The 20,795-nt window shown below is 41.9% G+C and overlaps 1 protein-coding gene across 1 annotated transcript in view; it reads right to left on the reverse strand.

Annotated features, from left to right (window-relative positions):
- Positions 1-4,105: 4,105 nt before the first annotated feature.
- BPNT1 (3'(2'), 5'-bisphosphate nucleotidase 1) overlaps positions 4,106-20,795 on the reverse strand; it is a 34,841-nt gene continuing 18,151 nt past the window's right edge. The window contains exons 6-10 of the mRNA XM_089685026.1: positions 17,632-17,680; positions 17,414-17,505; positions 14,266-14,463; positions 13,324-13,429; positions 4,106-4,608 (exon numbers count right to left, since the gene is read on the reverse strand). Coding sequence (XP_089541152.1) covers positions 4,460-4,608; positions 13,324-13,429; positions 14,266-14,463; positions 17,414-17,505; positions 17,632-17,680 — 594 coding nt within the window. The 3' untranslated portion in view covers positions 4,106-4,459. The remainder of the gene's footprint in view (positions 4,609-13,323; positions 13,430-14,265; positions 14,464-17,413; positions 17,506-17,631; positions 17,681-20,795) is intronic.

The following is a 20,795-nucleotide window of genomic DNA, read 5'->3' on the forward strand; positions in this document are numbered from 1 at the left end:
ATTTTACCTGCCAACATATTTGCAATTCTTTCCAGGTAGTTTTCAGACCCATCTGTATAGTGGAGTACACATGGGCCAAATATCGGCCAATTCAGCAGAAACCGGACGACTGTCAGCTTGTGTGTACAGCTGCATGTACTAGATCCTGTTGCGCGGGCTTGCTTAAAAACCAGCATCCAATCAGCCAATGGCTGTGATCGCTGTGTGTTCTGGCGGGAGGGGGGGTGTAGTCCCCCTGTCAGAACACAAAGGCACAGCCGGGGAGATGGCCCCCCTAACATCGCTTGTGTTAGTACAGAGATCACTCTGCTGGGCTGAACAAAAAAAACTGACAGTGTGTACCCAGCATAAGTTTCTGGACAGAGCAGCAGTATCTTGAAAAATGATTGTCTCATACAAGCTTCTTACCTAGGAATTACAGGGGGCTCTATTCAACACTTGGGAATTACAGGGGGTGGTACTCAGCACCGCTGGAATTCCATTTCACCATATTCAGAAAATGAGGATACTGGCTACTATAGGTCACCAAAGGAGCAGATGCATGTTGGTATTAAAATTAGGAGTAATCACCAACTCAGACTTTATATACAGTATCTCACAAAGTGAGTACACCCCTCACATTTTTGTAAATATTTGATTCTATCTTTTCATGTGACAACACTGAAGAAATTACACTTTGCTACAATGTAAAGTAGTGAGTGTACAGCTTGTATAACAGTGTAAATTTGCTGTCCCCTCAAAATAACGCAGCACACAGCCATTCATGTCTAAACCGCTGGCAATAAAAAGTGAGTACACCCCTAAGTGATAATGTCCATATTGGGCCCAAAGTGTCAATATTTTGCGCGGCCACCATTATTTTCCAGCACTGCCTAAACCCTCTTGAGCATGGAGTTCACCAGATCTTCACAGGTTGCAACTGGAATCCTCTTCCACTCCTCCATGATGACATCACAGAGCTGGTGGATGTTTGAGACCTTGCGCTCCTCCACCTTCCATTTGAGGATGCCCCACAGATGCTCAGTAGGGTTTAGGTCTGGAGACATGCTTGGCCAGTCCATCACCTTTACCCTCAGCTTCTTTAGCAAGGCAGTGGTCGTCTTGGAGGTGTGTTTGGGATCGTTATGTTGGAATACTGCCCTGCGGCACAGTCTCCGAAGGGAGGGGATCATGCTCTGCTGCAGTATGTCACAGTACATGTTGGCATTCATGGTTCCCTCAATGAACTGTCTTTGTACTCCTCACCTGGTTGCCGCCACATATGCTTGACACCATCTGAACCAAATACGTTTATCTTGGTCTCATCAGACCACAGGACATGATTCCAGTAATCCATGTCCTTAGTCTGCTTGTCTTCAGCAAACTGTTTGCGGGCTTTCTTGTGCATCATCTTTAGAAGAGGCTTCCTGCTGGAACGACAGCCATGCAGACCAATTTGATGCAGTGCGCAGCAGATGGTCTGAGCACTGACATACTGACCCCCCACCCCTCCAGCAATGCTGGCAGCACTCATACGTCTATTTCCCAAAGATAACCTCTGGATATGACGCTGGGCACGTGCACTCAAATTCTTTGGTCGACCATGGCAAGGCCTGTTCTGAGTGGAACCTGTCCTGTTAAACCACTGTATGGTCTTGGCCACCGTGCTGCAGCTCAGTTTCAGGGTCTTGGCAATCTTCTTATAGCCTAGGCCATCTTTATGTAGAGCAACAATTCTTTTTTTCAGATCCTCAGAGAGTTCTTTGCCATGAGGTGCCATGTTGAACTTCCAGTGACCAGTATGAGAGAGTGAGAGCGATAACACCAAATTTAAACAGACCAGCTCCCCATTCACACCTGAGACCTTGTAACACTAACGAGTCACATGCCACTGGGGAGGGAAAATGGCTAATTGGGCCCAATTTGGATATTTTCAGTTAGAGGTGTACTCACTTTTGTTGCCAGCAGTTTAGACATTAATGGCTGTGTGTTGAGTTATTTTGAGGGGACAGCAAATTTACACTGTTATACAAGCTGTACACTCACTACGTCACATTATCACATGAAAAGATAGAATCAAATATTTACAAAACCGTGAGTACTCACTTCTGTGAGATACTGTATATTTTGTATATCTTATTTACCAAAGGACTAGACCTGTTCACTTTCAAAGTTAACTTTCACTTATCTCCGTGACTAAAACAAATGAAAATTTACTTTAAAAAATATCTAATTATGTTCAAGAAGCATTAAAAAAATGATTTTTGACCATGTGTTCAGCCATTGGTTCTCTTTATCTTTTTGCCTAAGCTTACTATTGCCAAATCTTTAAAAAAATCCTCAGTATCCAAGTCTCAAGCTAAGCAAAAGATTTCATAGATCTTGACACACTAAAAAATAGCTAGCATCCTAATTTACACTAGAAAACATTTTTATTAAGTTTGGAAGCCATAGGCCCAATAGATGGATGTCTTTTTATCTTCCTAAAGTACAACCTGCATGGTTTTCTGCAGAAGCTTCCAGGTTCCCTCTTTCTGTTCCCATTTTCTCTCATTTTCTTACTCTCTTTTTTTTATGGAGAGTAACTTGCAGGCCTAAGGTTATTCTAAGATAGGTCTCGGAAACAAGGATTCAAGTTGGTTATATTTGCTGCCTAGAGCGAGTGCTTTGTGCTCTTTTTGTATGTTGGTGAATATGTGCTGTAATATTTGATTCCGTAACTGGGCATTCACTCCTAGTAACATTACAACTTTTGTTCAATTATATTACCACTTTTGATAAATAAATAAAATATATTAAACCTAAAAAATATGTGATGATGATTCAAGTTAGCATGTCTTCATTCACTAAGCTAAGTGAGAATCTCCTTTGCAAAGAGAAAACCCTGTTTTTTTCCTGGCACATGATTGGGTATTCTTTAAAAAGGGAATTTTTACTTTGTTCCAATACATGCACTAAGGCTGGGTTCACACCAGCAATGTGTAGTCTCTGTTTTAAGATGTGAAGGAGCAGTGATGGGTAGTGCAATGTGCTGTTACAGTGCAAAACACTGTTTACTTATTTGCATTGTTACAAAATGACACTTAATTCAAGTCTCTGCTGATAGGTTGTGGTGAAATGTGATGCTGTGCCATGCACTGCTATAAAAAGATCCCTTTTATCACAGTTCACCCCAACACAACACATTGGTGTGAGCTATACCTATTGAAAGCAAGGCCATTTGCCTTGTCCTTGAATTGTGTATACATTAACTGCTTTCCCTCCGACCTATAGCAGAAATACTGTTACAGGGCGGCAGGGCTGTGCAAAATGACGTATAGCAGAGCAATACAAAGCAAAGCAATGTGCTGACACAGTAAAGCACATACACAGCACATTGTAAAACAGCACATTGTTAACCCTTTAATCACCCCAGATGTTAATCGCTTCCTGCTCAGTGCCACTAGTACACTGTCAGTGCTTTTTACTAGCACTGATATCTGTATTAGTGTCACTGGGGATGTCAGTGACAGTCAGCTCCCCCACCAATGTCAGAATGCCCGCCACAGTCCCGCTATAAGTTGCTGATTGTCACCATTACACACATATACATATATATAAATAAAATTCCAGTATATATACCGGCATTTGTAAATGCTATAACTTTCACTTAAACCAATTAATTTACACGTATTGGGATTTTTTTATTTTTAGCAAAGACATGTAGCAGAATACATTTTGGCCTAAATTTATGGGGACATTTGATTTTTTAAATTTATTTTTTTTACTGGATATGTTTTAGAACAAAAAGTCAAAAATATTGTTTTTCTTCTCAAAATTGTCGTCTTTTTTTGTTTATAGTGCAAAAAAAAAAAAAAAACGCACAGGCAATCAAATACCACTGAAAGAAAGCTCCATTTGTGGGGAAAAAAAGGACATAACTTTCATTTGGGTGCAGTGTTGCATGACCGCGCAATTGTAAGTTAAAGTAACTCAGCACCATATCGCAAAAAACAGCCTGGTCAGGAAGGGGCCAAAGTAAATCTTCACTTATCTAGCTTAAGATAAGTGAAGATTTACTTTGAAAGCCAACTTGCTCTTCTTCAAAAACAGAAAAATTAGCAAATCAAATCACTTCAGCAAAATGTTCATGGTGGATTTGAGAGTTCATTTAATAATATATTTTTTAAAAATAAACATTAACAAAACAGCAGCAATCATCTGTCTTTACTTCATTCACCACAACAACCAACCTTTCCAGCAATATAGAGTCACTGCACAATGTTTTTTTCCATTTATAAGTGGTCCCATGGGAGAATTTACAAAAAAAAAAATCACAGCATGGTAAACTAATCAGAGTCGAGGATGCTATCACAAATTCAGCGGTCTCTCCATTACGTTTTTTTAAAATGTCACTTGGGAATGAATAACCCTTGGGTTGTTAATGCTGTGTCTTCACCTACGTCCAAGTCTTCCACGTTCAGGTCCAGGTTTATCATAGTCATGGTACAAGCGCTTGTTTCACAGACTTGGGAACCCGAGACAGGTAATAGTCATAATTACGCAGAGCTGCAAGAACTCCCGCAGAGTTCATATGCTTCACATCCTTGTGATACTGAAATGGGTTCCCGTGGATATCAGTGATTTTGCCTGTAAAAAAAATTAAAACAGTGCAGTTGGCTGATAAACTGATTTTTTAAACTCTGTTTTAATTACATAGCCCATCTAAAATGAAAGGATAACATCACCTTCTGAAAAAAATAATAAGTGCACATTTTTTGCAGGTAAAAAAAAATTATAACTGTATTTATTTTTTTCTAAGGAGTCTGCAGAGCGCTACTCCTGCAATCAGTAGATTGCAGGTGCAATCTCAGGCTCCTGCAGACTCTCAACATAGCTCCCCGCTGCAGCACGCAGCTCCATGCAGGCAGTTAAATGAGAGCAGGAAGCTCAATGGACTACAAGTGTGCTCACCAGCGCCCTTGCAGTTCTTTGAGAACTGCAAGCCTTCAGCTGCAATGGCTGACAGTACTTGTAGGCATTAAATTCACAGGAAAATGTGAATGTGCAGAGCCCCGCACAGCCGTGTCATTTTCAAATTGTTACAGGGGATGCAGGGAATAGATCCCTCGCCCGCTGTCACAGGGAAGGGGGATAGGCTGCAGATGCTGGAACACTCGAAAAACAGGGTAACATGTTTCGATGGTGAACTTATCCTTTGATAGATTAGATATACAGTCATGGCCGAAATTGTTGGCACCCTTGATATTTTTCCTGAAAATCAAGTATTTCACACAAAAAAGGTATTGCATTAACACATGTTTTGCTATACACATGTTTATTCCCTTTGTATGTATTGGAACAAATATAAAACAGAGGCAGAAAAGCAAATATGACATAATGTCACACAAAACCCCAAAAATGGGCTGGACAAAAGTATTGGCACCCTTAACTTAATATTTGGTTGCACACCCTTTGGAAAACATAACTGAAATCAGTCGCTTCCTATAACCATCAATAAGCTTCTGACACCTCTCACCCGGAATTTTGGACCACTCTTCCTTTGCAAACAGCTCCAGGTCTCTCTTATTGGAAGGACACCTTTTCCCAACAGCAATTTTAAGATCTCTCCACAGGTGTTCAATGGGATTTAGATCTGGGCTCATTGCTGGCCACTTCAGAACTCTCCAGCGCTTCTTTGCCATCCATTTCTGAGTGCTTTTTGACGTATGTTTGGGGTCATTGTCCTGCTGGAAGACCCAGGATCTTGGACGCAAACCCAGCTTTCTGACACTGGGCCCTACAGTGCGACCCAAAATCCTTTGGTAATCCTCAGATTTCATGATACCTTGCACACAGTCAAGGCACCCAGTGCCAGAGGCAGCAAAACAACCCCAAAACATCATTGAACCTCCACCATATTTTACCGTAGGTACTGTGTTTTGTTCTTTGTAGGCCTCATTCCGTTTTCGGTAAACAGTAGAATGATGTGCTTTACCGAAAAGCTCTATCTTGGTCTCATCTGTCCACAAGACGTTTTCCCAGAAGGCTTTTGGCTTACTCAAGTACATTTTGGCAAACTGTAGTCTTGCTTTTTTATGTCTCTGTGTCAGCAGTGGGGTCCTCCTGGGTCTCCTGCCATAGCGTTTCATTTCATTTAAATGTCGACGGATAGTTCGCGCTGACACTGATGCTCCCTGAGCCTGCAGGACAGCTTGAATGTCTTTGGAACATGTTTGGGGCTGCTTATCCACCATCCGGACTATTCTGCGTTGCAATCTTTCATCAATTTTCCTCATCCGTCCACGACCAGGGAGATTAGCTACAGTGCCATGGGTTGCAAACTTCTTGATAATGTTGCGCACTGTGGACAAAGGCAAATCTAGTTCTCTGGAGATGGACTTGTAACCTTGAGATTGTTGATATTTTGCCACAATTTTGGTTCTCAGGTCCTCAGACAGTTCTCGTCTCCTCTTTCTGTTGTCCATGCTTAGTGTGGCACAGACAGACACACAATGCAAAGGTTAAGTGAACGTCTCTCCTTTTTATCTGCTTTCAGGTGTGATTTCTATATTGCCCACACCTGTTACTTGCCCCAGGTGAGTTTACAGGAGCATCACATGCTTGTAACATTCTTATTTATCCGCAGTTGTGAAAGGGTGCCAATACTTTTGTCCAGCCCATTTTTGGAGGTTTGTGTGACATTATGTCGAATTTGCTTTCTTTCCTCCCTTTTTTTGTTTTGTCCCAATACACACAAAGGGAATAAACATGTGTATAGCAAAACATGTGTTAATGCAATACGTTTCGTGAGAAATACATGATTTCCTGGAGAAATATCAAGGGTGCCAACAATTTCGGTCATGACTGTATGTTCAGCCTGGTGGACTCCGTCAGCCCATGGCTTCCTATGTGATTTGGATACTCCAACAGTAAGATCTCCTTCCCACTCTGTTCTTGCCCATCTGGGAATTTTGGGTGTTCCTGTTCATCTTTATGTGTTCCAGATCATACTGTTACATTGTCCATGATATAAAAGAAATAAAAGTCCAACAGGAGAGTTGGGAACCCCTCATGTTGGGTATGTTGGGTACAGAAGCGTGCAGACCCAGGAACTCAGCACAGAGATCTTATCAAAAGTTCTTGACAGAGAACCTAGAACAAGCATGCGGCTAGTAAAATCAGAGGAAAGTCACCACACCTGATATGCATGGTGATTTTAAGTCAGTAAATCAGAAAGTATGAAACCTATGTAACAGCTAGCTAGTCAATGAGTATTTTCAAAAGCAAATCTCCACAGGGGCAGCCTACATATTTTCTTAATATAGGTGTCCTTTAACCATTAGCCGCCCGGCCAATGGCCGTTTGGCGGCTTGAAAAGTGTCTCTCCATTCCGGGTGCACGCCATTTGGCGTGCTCCCGCACATGCGCCGTTTGCGCTATTGCAGAGCGGCGCAGCAGTGCAATCTGTCACCGGCCGTGCACCTTGGACACGGCCGATGACAGATCCGAGTACCGGCTCCCGTTGCTGGTACCATGTGACCTGCCGTGACCAATCACAGCAGGTCACATGACAGTTGTATACAATGGATGGCTTCATTCATGATGCCATCCATTGTATACTAGTGCCTAGCTGTGAATGGTCACAGCTAATCACATGCACATGTCATGTGATTAGCTGTGACCAAATCACAGCTAAGCACAAAAACAAAAAAAAAAAAAAAAAGCTGAATGAATCGATTTCATTCAGCTAAATGCTTGCTTATAGCAAAGTAATTCTTTGCTATAAGCAAATTGTGTAAAAAAAAAAAAAAAAAAATACTGATCACTTCCCCAAAGTAGTACAATGTTACTATGGTAACATTGTACTATTTTGGTCATAGTAAAATATGAAAACAAATCTTAAAAAAAATAAAAAAAATGTAATAAAAAATTAAATATAATAAAAAAATTAAAAAAATATATATATATATTTTTTTTTCATACTGTCACCAGTCAGTGTCCCTGTTCACCGCCATGCCAGTTATAGGATGACGCTGTACTGCACTGGTGACAGTATGTAAAAAAAAAAATAGTGAAAATAATTTTTTTCATTTTTTCATTTTCGGAAAAATTATGACAAAAAAATACAACTTCAAAAAACTCGCCAGGCCTCTTATGAAGTTTGTCGGACTGTCTACTCTGCAAAAAGGGGTCATTTGGGGATATCTGTACTATTCTGACATTCTTGGACCTCAAGAAATTAGATTGGCCGTCAGTACTTCAGGATTGATCAATATTCAGATCTATACCATAGTTTGTGAACTCTATAACTTTCCTACAAACTAAATAATACATCCTAATTTGGGTTATTTTCACCAAAGACATGTAGCAGAATACATATCGGCCTAAATTTATGAAGAACAATTATTTATTTGTAAACTTTTATAACAGAAACAAAGAAAAATGTGTTTTTTTTTCAAAATTTTTGGTCTTTTTTTGTTAATTTAGCAAAAAATAAAAACCCCAGCGGTGATTAAATACCACCAAAAGAAAGCTCTAGTTGTGTGAAGAAAATGATAAAATTTTAGTTTGGGTACAATGTTGTATGACCGCGCAATTGTCATTCAAAGTGTGAGAGCGCTGAAACCTGAAAAATGGCCTGGGCAGGAAGGTGTAAAATTGCACGGTATTAAAACGGTTAAGGAGAAGTTCTTTTTTGGAACAGGTAACATGTTCCTGCCCCTGTCCCAGGATCTCACCATCCCTGTGACAACGGGTGGGGTTCTTCTCCCCACACCTGCTGTCACTTTTAAAAACAGTGCTGTTGTGTGGGTCTAAGCCCAACACAGCCACATCATTCATTCACAGAATCCTGTGAGTGAATAAATTACAAGTACCGTGGCAGACAGACTTGTAGTTTCAATGGTCTGCGGGGGTGCTGATGAGTGCTCTCGTAGTCCATTGTTACGTCCTCCGGCTTTCCAACAGAAAGCCCATACAGAGGTACTGGCTAAAAACTGGAGGACATGCCTGCCGGATCCCACATTGCACCTGTGATCTACTGTTCGCTTGTGCAATGCTTTCCGGGCTCCTGCAGGAAAATATAATAAATGCACATTTCTTTTCTTCTGCAAAAATATTTGCATTTATTATTTTTTCTATTAAGATGAACTTATCCTTTAAATATGCTTTTTCACAGGAACATGATATTAGGCTTGAAGGCAGCCAATACCCCAGATTAGTTAGGTATCAGTTGAGCACACAATATGTAAACCTCCTTTTACTGAGTAAACAGATCTCTGCACCTGTGACTCAAGCTAAACAATGCAAACAATAGTAAACATTTTTCTTCCAATAATGTTAAATGGACACTAGATTTCTCATTTGGGGTGGCCTAAATTTGTGCATTTGCCCCTCGCAGGATCAACTCTCTCATTTTGGCCCAGTCATGGTAATGGTAAACTCAGATTCAGGAGAACAAAAGGACAATGTGGCATATACCCTGTGTGACAAAATTGTTTACAAATGAATAAAATTCAAACTGTGAATGTGATTTTCGTTCAGAAAAAAAAGAGTACATATTGTAATGAAACCTGTTTAATATGGCTGGAATTCAATTCAAATAGCAGGTCTAGATGAAATTAAAAGAGGAAGTATGGCCAAAGCACTTTTGGTCATACTTCTCTTCTGGGTCACATGAGTGCACTCGTCTGACCCAGATTCAGCTGACTGCGGGCTAAATTCTATTGTCACCTGATGTCACAGAACCAGTGCAGGCTCTGCAGGGATCCTGACAATAATGTTAGGATCCACCCAGATGCCTGACCAGCGGCAGGCTCAGCCTCTCAGTGAACCTGAGTCAACCACTTCCGCCCCTTCACAGTCTGAAGCTCCAGTGAGTGCTAGAGGGGCAGAACAAAGAACCAGTAATTAACCACTTGCCTACCAGGCACTTATACCCCCTTCCTTACCAGGCCAATTTTCAGCTTTCAGCGCTGCCGCACTTTGATTGACAATTGCGCGGTCATGCAACATTGTACCCATATGAAATTTTGATCATTTTTTTCTCACAAATAGAGCTTTCTTTTGGTGGTATTTAATCGCCACTGGGCGCTTTACTTTTTGCGCTATAAATTTAAAAAAGTGCAAAAAATTAAAAAAAAAAAAAAAAAGTTTATTTGTATCTTTTATAAAGTTTTTCAAACAGGTATTTTTTCTCCTTCACTGATTTGCGTTGATGAGGCGGCACTGATGGGCACTGATAGGTGGCACTGATAGGCAGCACTAATGAGGTGGCACGGATAGGCGGCACTGATAGACAGCACTAATTAGGGGTCACGGATAGGCGGCACTGATATGCAGCACTGATAGGCGGCACTGATAGGTGACACTGATGATGGGTACTGATAGACGGCACTGACTGGCATCACTTCTGGGCACTGACTGGCGGCACTGACTGGCACAACCCCTTGGCACTGACTGGCAGCACTGCTGGGCTGCACTGGTGGGTGGGCACTGGTGGGCAGCACTGGTGGGTGGGCACAGGTGGGTGGCACTGGTGGGCACAGGTGGGTGGCACTGGTGGGCACAGGTGGGTGGGCACAGGTGGGTGGCACTGCTGGGCACATGTAGGTGGCACTTCTGGGCACAGGTAGGTGGCACTGCAGAGTGGCACAGGTGGGTGCACTGCTGGGCACAGGTGGGGGCACTGCTGGGAACGGGTGGGCGGGGCTAGTGGGCGCACTGCTGGGCGGAACTTGCGGGTGTCACTGCTGGGCACCGATCATCAGGGCACTGATCATCAGTGCCCTGATGATCGGTGCCGATCCCCGCTCTGACAACTGCCGGTTCTCGGCAGTACTTTCCTCACGATCTGACAGCGTGAGGAAAGTGCAGCCGAGAACCGGCACTTGCATTTCCCTGTGATCAGCGTGTCATTGGACACCACTGATCACGTGGTAAAAGGCCGGTGGTATCGGCCTTTCACCACATCACGTGATCAGCTGTGTCCGTAGGACACAGCGATCACGGAGATCGCCGGGTGCGCGCCCCCTGGGGCGCGCAGGAGAGCGCGTTCTGGGAGGACGTCATATGACGTCCACTCAGAACTGGCCGGCCGCGGTGAAGCCGTCATTCGGCTATGCGCGGTCAGCAAGAGGTTAACAGTCACCGCTCTGTGCTCAGAACGGACCCTAGAACTGAGTAATCAGCAGACTTTCATTTCTCAGTTCTCGATGTAGAACCAGCTGGGGACAGCTGCAGCATTGGATCCATGCTGCAGCCATGTAGGGGACTATTATGTTTATTTATTTATTTTTTTAATTACTACAGTATATTAAGGGCTTTCAAACAAAATGAGTTGACTCAATAATGGCAAGAAAGAATGTCTTGAGAATTTTTCTACAAAACATTCAAACAAAAATCTAATCATGTACAACCAGCTTTACTCCATTCTGACCTTAAAGGGGTAGTAAACTTGGGCATGTTTAAAAAAGAAATAAAAACCCCCTGCAAGGTAAAGGCATAATGTGCTATGCAGCGCATGCTAGCACATTGAGAGATACTTCCATCAGAACAAAGCCCTCCAACGGCACGCTGTCACCTCTGACAAGGTTTCCATCTTCATCCGGTCTTCTTTCCGGGTTAACGTGCTCAAGCTGGCTGACCGGCTGAGCTACAATGATGTCGCGGGAGTCACAGGCACGGCACACAGCTCTGTAGGAACAGCACGGGAATGCCGTTCCTTCAGAGTGCATGCGCCGTTGACGTCACCGGTTGCTTGCTGTTTAAACATCTTCTAATCACTGCAAGTTTAGGAGGTATTCACTGTACCTACAGGTAAACCCTACTATAGGCTTACCTGTAGGTACACGTCCAAGTTTACTACTACTTTAAGCTGGCAAGGTTGCTGTAGATGCTTAAAATCTGCTGCAAAAGGTGTGCTCAAGATATGCCCCACCTCTGAGAATTCTGCAGGCCAAAGCAGGGACAGGATGGGACAAAAAGGTAATTAAGTATATTAAAGTTTTATATAATATAATAATATATTATATAATATATACTATATTTAATGTTAGCCATATACTAAAAATTGTTCGAACGCGTTTTTGAAAAATGAACACACGGCCGTGACAGCAAGCAATACTGCCATCATGTAATGTTTGATTTTTGAACAATAAATCATTCAATGGGCATAAATTAATCAATCAATACTTCACAGTAAGAAACAAGGTGTGTTTAATATATTATACTCCCTCCACCAATTAGTAAATAGAAGTGTGAAAGTAAAATAAAAACAAAAAAAAAATACCTGTAGAAAAAAAAATGAACTAAATACACTTACTTAACCCTTGGGCTTCTATCTGCAGCAACTAGGTAATGTGAAATCCCAAAATCTCATGCAGCGCTGCGCTGTGCTAGGGCCAAATCTCATCTCAGGTACTTCTATATTAAAATCAGTCTAGACTGAGAGGAAGTGGTCTGGCTGACATTAGATGGTGGTCTGGTTTAAATGCTTTAATACATAACTTTGCTGCAGCTGACATATCTAACAAGGTATTCCTCCTAACAATGAATGATTGCTGTAATATCCTGCCACAGACATTTTGAGAGGCTTTTGCTTTACAAACTGGAGACTTCGTCCCTGTGGTTAAAATCAAGCAAAACACCTACATATACACAATTTGTGTTTCTATAAATTTATTTGTACACAATGATTGTGCCATCCTTTCCTGAACACTTGTTAATGTGCACCTACCCAAAGAAGCTAAGTCCCAATCAACTGCCATGAAGAAAAGAATTCCAACAACTTTGTCAGGCAGACATGCTTGATGTTACTGTCACTGCGGTCATTATTAACTGCTATTATTAGGGGTGCAATATAAGCTAATGGCGATTAAGATTTCTGGGGGCTCACAATAGTAATATGCATGCTGCATAATAAGCTACTGGTCCCTAATGCAAAAAGCCAATACCATAATAGTAAAATTTATAGAAGCCCAGCAAAATATTACTATGGGAACGGACAATCCTTAGTCACTCTGCTAGCACCAATAAGATTTCAGTTTACTATAGTTAGATTGGATATAAGACGATTACCTATTGTGTATCAGAGGATAATGTACTTTGCCTATTATCATTTATACTTGTCACTACCTTCCTACGTTGTTCATACACACAGCAATTTTCTAGCAGATTTCAATTAAAAAAAAGAATGCAATGGAATTAGGGAAACTACCCTTAGCAGTATATATGACAAGGATGATGGTAGATTGCCTTTTTCTTGTACCTCAACTTGTTAAACTAATAGTGTGTGTGGCTTACATTACAGGAAACTTGTTGGCAAAAGTGAGGAAGATCAGTATTGCATTCAGAGTTGCTCACCTCCAACAGCATGCAAGATAGCCTCAGGAGCACACGTGTCCCATTTCTTACAGCCTGGACTGGCAAATACATAGGCTGAAGCCTGCCCTTCAATTAATTGGATGATCTGAAAATGTATAAAATGTATTAATGGACTGGACCAATGCAGCTGTGATGAAGTTTATTTATAAAAATTGGGACAAAGCAAAGCCTCATTTCTGTTACCCTATAGGAAGTCTATTCCTGGCCCATCCAAAAGCTAAAATCAGAGATTACATTTTCTGATTTCCGATTGGTTGCTATGTTTAAATATGGTTTTCATTTTTGCACTGCTTTTCTGATAAAGTCTGGTTGGTATAAAAACTGTTTTAAGCTAGGTTTAGATCTGCGCCTGCACCAAAAACTATCGGCCATATTGTGATCGGTAGGCAGCAAGCCTGCAGAATGTGACCCATTCATCAAATGGAGAAGTGCTGCAAACGTGTGCAATGCACGTATTTGCAGTGCGTTTGGCAGAAACAGGATTAAAACAGGAGGTTGTCGCCTCCTCATTGCCTGTCAATTCTCTCTGAAAAATATTCCGAACATAGATCACTTTTCAGAGGAGCATCAGGTTTAGACGCACGCTTAAGCCCCGTACACACGATGAGAATATTGGATGAATGAGCTTCTGGTTTTCTTTTGCCTGCTAGTCTCATATCGAAAGTGAAGAGTTTACTAAAGATATGAAAATTCTTGTACGACAGAAAGAATATTGGGAAGTGATGTAATGCATTTGTATTGTATTTTTGGACGAAAACTGTACTGATCAAAAGGAAAATGATATGATTGGACAAAAGCTGTGTATTAACGATCAGATGATCGTACGATCGATTCAAAAGTGGTATTTTTCATACGATTTTCTGATCGTGTGTACCAGGCTTTAAACCTGGCTTTACACAGATAATGGTCTGGTATAATCACCTTATTCCCTGCACCACCCACACGCACAACCTTATTGGGCTTTATGGCTTCGATACAATCATTCACCAGCTTGCTGCTGTGAGACCGGGTAGTGGTGACAATGTGTTGTCCTTCTGGGACCTCTTTCAGCTCAAACCCAAAAGCTCCAAGACCCAGCACACCCCAAATAGTCCTTCCCAGCACAGCGTTGTCACCAGCCTGTAATACAGTATAAAATAATCAGATACAAAAACAAGTATTATAATATAGAAATGTAAACATTGTTAAAGTCAAATCTATACATATAAAAGAGTCCAACAGGGGAAGTACAACACATGGCTTGGGTTTCATGTATGTCTTATCAGACAGAGAAACAAATGTTTTTCTAGGAAAAAGAATTGCCTGAGCTAGTACCATGCACACAACTGATAACTCGCCATCACATGTCAAACTCAAAAGCTGTGTGGTGGTTTAAGTGGAACTCCAGACAAACCATTTTCTAGCTTTAGACAGAGTGGGGAAGGATTAGAACTTTTTTTTTTTTGCCACTTGTCTCACATATATTCAAACTGAACCCTGGGGAAAAAGAAAACATTGCCCTTGTACTAGGGCTCCCTCCACACTGTAAGGATTAAATAAATTTTTTTTTTTGCCTAATGCACCAGTTCCAAACACTTTTTATTTATCTCCTGCAGGTTACTCCTTTCACTTGACCAGTCCCCTGAAGGCCCTTCTCTTCAGAGCTCTGGCCAACAGTGACAGGTGTAACATTATTATAGGAAGAACGGTCTGGATAAAAGCGCACAGATGTGTCCCAAAGGAAATAAGTGAATGGTATATGTCAACTATGATTGGTGGGGAAAAAACTCACTGCTGCCATGGTAAAAACACATCGGTTTGTGGGAGGTATGAACAGGAGCCAGGCGCTGTGTAGTTTTGTGATAAAAATAATACACCTTGTATGGAGGTGTGCCTTTAATAAGTCATATGGTAAAAAAATAATAAATAACCAGCCTGTGGCTTTAGGAAGCCAGGTTCCAAGATGGACGGCCCGTCCGCTCAGAGGGAAGCAGTGGAGTAGAATGCCTGTCAGTGCAGGGACCACGTTTACCCGACGTCCCAGCGTCCTGGATGACGTCACCACGATGTGGAGAGACGGAGGGGGGGGGGGGGGACTCTTGCTGGAGCCGCAGCTTTAGAAGGAAGAAGTCTCTTGACAAAGCGCATGTGCGCGAAACATGTTGTCCCAGCAACCGGCCTCTTCCTTCTAAAGCTGCGGCTCCAGCAAGAGTTCCCCCCCTCCGTCTGTCCACATCGTGGTGACGTCATCCAGGACGCTGGGACGTCGGGTAAACGTGGTCCCTGCACTGACAGGCATTCTACTCCACTGCTTCCCTCTGAGCGGACGGGCCGTCCATCTTGGAACCTGGCTTCCTAAAGCCACAGGCTGGTTATTTATTATTTTTTTACCATATGACTTATTAAAGGCACACCTCCATACAAGGTGTATTATTTTTATCACAAAACTACACAGCGCCTGGCTCCTGTTCGTAACATTATTATATACCATGTGGGACCAAGAATCCTGCATTGTAAGCGAGGAGGCTGAGAACTTCCCAACAAGGAATGTCAGGAAAAAAAAAAAGGGGTGAGTGTTGGCTGCTGGAGGAGCAAGGAATAAAGTAAGTAAGTAAAGTTTTTCCTGGTACCCTAGGCAAAACAAATGAGCATTTGACCATTGCAGTGCAGGGGGAATCCCCATCGTAAGAGTAGATTTATAAAGTATAAGTAAAGGCTAGAGTAGAGAGGAATTAGAACACCTGTCAGTTTCTATTACTGTGTGTACCCCTGTTAGGGAGATTCACCCTCTCTATCTGTCGTGTTCACACTTTCATCAAAAGTGAAAGCTAAAGAAAATCCCAAATTTTGGATTGACCCCAGAACAGTAAGGGCTCGTTCACACTTGACTGTTTTACCAGCGCTTGTCAAATGCCCCTATAGCGTTTGGCAAGCGTTGGTCCGGCGTTTGCGGAGCATTTTTTAACGCTCGGCAAACGCCAAATGCGCGGTTTAGCGGAGGTTGCTAGGCATTTGCCGAGCGTTAAAAAACGCCCCACAAACGCCTATAATGAAGTTTAAATGGTGTTACCGCTCCGCAAACGCCCCGCAACTGGGCGTTTGCGGAGCCGCACCATAGACTAGAATAGGAGGCTACAACGCCTCCTGACTCGACCAGAGGCGTCTGTTTTGCCGCGACGCAACGCTAACGCTCCCGTTAGAACAGCACCATGTGCTGCAATGTGCAGAATTGTCCGAGGCGTTTGGGAAGCGGTAAAAACGCTTCCCAAACGCCTCTCTGCCGCCTGCAAACAACGCTAGTGTGAACGTAGCCTTATAGAGGGGAAATCTTTCAATGGGGACACCTAGGAAAGGGGGGAGAAAGGGCAAAGGATTCCCTTAATTTGCAGGGATCTCATCATTCTTCCTCTTTTAGCTATGGGGCATGAAAGTGAAGGCCTATCTCCCCAATGAGACACAGATGGCAAAGAAAAAAAAAACACTAATGGGAGTTATAGCCCTCCCTTACTCTATCAAAAAAAAAAAAAGTTAACCTATAGTTCTACCTTAGGTTCCCCCAATGTCAACTTTCAGTCTCACTTTCTGTACACAACAGCACAGAAGATAGTGGACATAGGCCTGCTACCTGGGTCAACAAGCTTCCTGCACAACCTACTTTTTCCTCATTTCCCTGTTTGTGTCAGCAATATGCAGTTAAGTATACGTTAGTATACGTAACCTTTCATTACCACAACAAATGGTAATGTACAAAATTGACTGCAGTGCCATTCATTTTCATTTTGAATGGAACCCCAACACACTTTACCAGCATGCCCAGGAGTTTCAGAGCACTACAATGGTCAAATGTGAACCACAAAAAAATAAAATAAAATGGTGGTCAAAATGAATGGGCCACCTTACCACAAAACATTACTGCATATGCTGTTAACACACTGCAAATGTGAATTTCCTTTAAATAAAATACTGCACCTCTCTACTAGCTGCCTATATTGAAAATGTTTGTATGGGTAAAACGTTTGCTAAAAATGAAAAATTATATTGATTTTCAATATTTTACATTACAGTTTACAGATAATGAAGCAACACCTGCCTGGTAATTATAGTAGGGCTGATTTATAACTCCAGCTATTGCTTTTCCTTCATAGGCTACTCCAATTAGAACAGTGACGTGGTCCAGAAGACCTAGAGGTAGAAAAAAAACACTGATTAAAATAAGCAGCACACTTGCTATTATACTATTATTATAGTCACCCTTACACTTTGCAATTATTTTTCCTAAGGCTTTATCAATAGACAAAATGAACAAACCTTCAGTGTATTCTTTAGTGCCATCCAAGGGATCCACCCAGACCACCAACTGAAAAACAGGAAACAATAGACCTAGTCATATTTTTCCAAACAAACTAGTTTAAAGTATGCTTCTGGATTGCTGATCCTAGAAGTACCTTCTTCCCTGTGCCTTATTCTGCTCAGAATTCTGTTCTGTGATGATCTTACCACCACTCCTGAGACAAAGTAATCCTGAAGGTAATTCAAAGGATATAAACTGAGCTGCAGAGGTTTTCTGACGGCTCAATACTTTACTGCAGCAATATGGCACCCCAGTGCAGCCTGCTAATCAACTGAAGTGGATATGCAAACAGTGACTTTTACAGTTTGCATACCCATATGCACATCCCACAAGTTTCAATGCCAGGAAACGCTGCTGAGCATTCGGGCCCCAAGATTGCACTGTGCAAGAGAGAAAGGGATGAGGGTGTGCATCTGCTCTATCTTCAGAAAGTACAGAAAACTGATGGGGACCCTGGATGGTGCTGGAGGGAAACATTGCTATGAGAAAGGCATGAGTTGTAAGCAATCAGGAGCCGCTTTTAGATTATATTGTGCAACATATCAAATGGCTGTTTTTAACATAAGAGGGCACTCACCAAATCCAGTTGGTTTTCACTGGAACAGGCAAGTCTCATTTTTATGGGTAGTTTCAGATGTTGTTATAGGCCACTAGCTAACAGAACACTTAATATGATTGTTCCTGCTCACTGACTGGCTAAGTAATGAAGAAAGGCTAAATTTGACAGCCCCAAAGCATGCATCTTAAAATAAAAGTCAGTAATGGCAGCTGTCACACTTCTATATTAACAGTGTGCCTTTAAATGGTCAGTATGTCTGAGATCAATAAAGGTAACCTATATTGTCCTCCAGAACAATTTTTGAGAAAAACATTAGCACATTGGTTTCTACAGTAAGTCACATAACATCCAATCAATTCATTTATCAGTTAAGTACTGCATTTTTGTAGTTGACTTTGCTATTCTGTATCAGGTCAACACAAGCCAATTTTACTCCTCTGGAACCTTTCCCTGCCCTTCCCTAATCACTTTCCCTGACAGGCATGTGCTCTTTCCCTACTCTAGCCCCTTTGCAAATGCATGCCAAAAACTGGGGGCAGCGTAGCCAACTGGAACGCTGCCTCCAGGGATAAGGAATCCATAGAGAGACCTGGTTTCTCCCGACTTTTTCTCCAGGCTGCGTTACTGCTTCAGCTGAGTGCCATCTACAGTAGAGAAAGCAGACTGCACCTGCCTACATGCAGCATGTAGCCTGTGTCCCCTAAGTGATAATAAGTGCAATGTTTTCATGTTTGAATGTATCGTGCTTTAAAGCACATTATTATAAGTGCCTGAAAAATAAAAATAGTAATCCGCTATCTAAATGTTCTCAGGTCAAAAAATACTATTGTGTTACATACGATTACAGGGAAAAACTACAATGGTTTGGGATCATTTCTTTTCCATTTAAGTATATACTTTTTTGGCTATTATTTCTTTACTTTTTACTATTTGGTACACAAAGTTCAGTCCAAAAAAACATTTAATACACAACAAAGAAAGGGTCAACCAAAAAAAAAAACGCACGATATTTCCTTTCAGGCAGGCTGGCTCTCACTAAAATCTCAGACTGAGACACTCAATAAGGGATATGTCCTTCACCTTTGTGCACAAATTTCAGCTTGAGCTACTGAGTTCTGAAAACAAGGCTATTTCAGCAGGAGGGAAAGCAGATTGAGAAAAATGGCAAAATAAGCCTAAATCCACCTTTTCCAAGACTTATCCAACTTGAAATTGAACGTTTCTACATGGTTTGCCCTGACTATTTCACTTCCTGATGATATACTTACTCAAGGCCAAGCCAACTTTTTGGAACTTTCAACAAGATCTTAACAGCTTGCCCACTGCCCTATAGCATAAGTACTGTTACAGGGTGGCAGGGCTGAGCAAAATCACTTATATATACTCCGCTACTGGCGACAAGGGATGTCAATCACCGGGTCCCAGCTGGCACTCGGCAATTGTCAGGGAAAGCTGACAGGTGAGAGACCTGTGTGTAAACAACACAGGTCTCTCTCCTGTCAGCAAGGACATGCTGCTTTATATTTCTTTGCACAGCAGAGAAATACAAAGCAGCATGTCTCCGTAGTAAAACACAACACAGCACATAATGTTTCTGAAGCGAGCAAACTCCTCTCTGGTATTAAAAGAGGTATAGACTCCAGAGAAAGAGGATATCATTCTACCCCGGTACAAATCAATAATAATACCTCATCTGGAATATTCAATTCAATTTTGGGCACCAATTCACAAAAAGAAAATTGTGGAGCTGGAGAATGTACAGAGAAGGGCAACTAACTGATACAAGGCATGGAGAAGCTCAGCTATGAGGAAAGATTAGAGGAACTGAATTAATTCTCTCTTGAGAAGAGAAGATTAAGGGGGGATATGATCACCATGTATAAATACATCAGTGATTCATATAGTGAACTCGGTGTAGAGTTATTCACCCTGAGGTCATCACAGAGGGCAAGGGGGCACTCTTTATGTCTAGAGGAAAGAAATTTAATCTCCAAACATAGAAAGGTTTCTTCACAGTGAGAGCTGTGAAAATCGGAATAGACTCCCTCAAGAGTTGGTTCTGGCCAGCTCAGTGGATTGCTTTAAAAAAGGCCTGGATTCTTTCCTAGATACACAGAATATAACTGGATACTAACATTTATAGGTAAAGTTTATCCAGGGAATATCCGATTGTCTCTCGGGGATCAGGAAGGAATTTTCTTCCCTGCAGGAGCAAATTGGATCATGCTTTGCTGGTTTTGTTTGCCTTTCTCTGGATCAACTGGGGGTATAGGATTATAACTTTTTTTTTTTAATGGCTGAACTGGATGGACTTTTGTCTTTTTTCAGCCAGACTGACTATGTAACTATATGTAACTATGTAAAACACACAGCACACAGTTAATCCTTTGATCGCCCCAGATGTTAACCCCTTCCTGCCCAGTGTCATTAGTATAGTGTCTGCTTTTTATTAGCATGGATTACTGTATTTGTGTCACTGGGGATGTCATTTGACAGTCAGTCAATTCCCACCCAGTGTCAGAATGCACACTGCAGTCCCGTAGTCCCGCTTTAAGTCGCTGA

Source organism: Staurois parvus, unplaced genomic scaffold (assembly GCF_062004578.1).
Source record: "Staurois parvus isolate SC_StPar_1 unplaced genomic scaffold, SC_StPar_1.0 ptg000362l, whole genome shotgun sequence".
In the NCBI taxonomy this organism is placed as follows: domain Eukaryota; kingdom Metazoa; phylum Chordata; class Amphibia; order Anura; family Ranidae; genus Staurois; species Staurois parvus.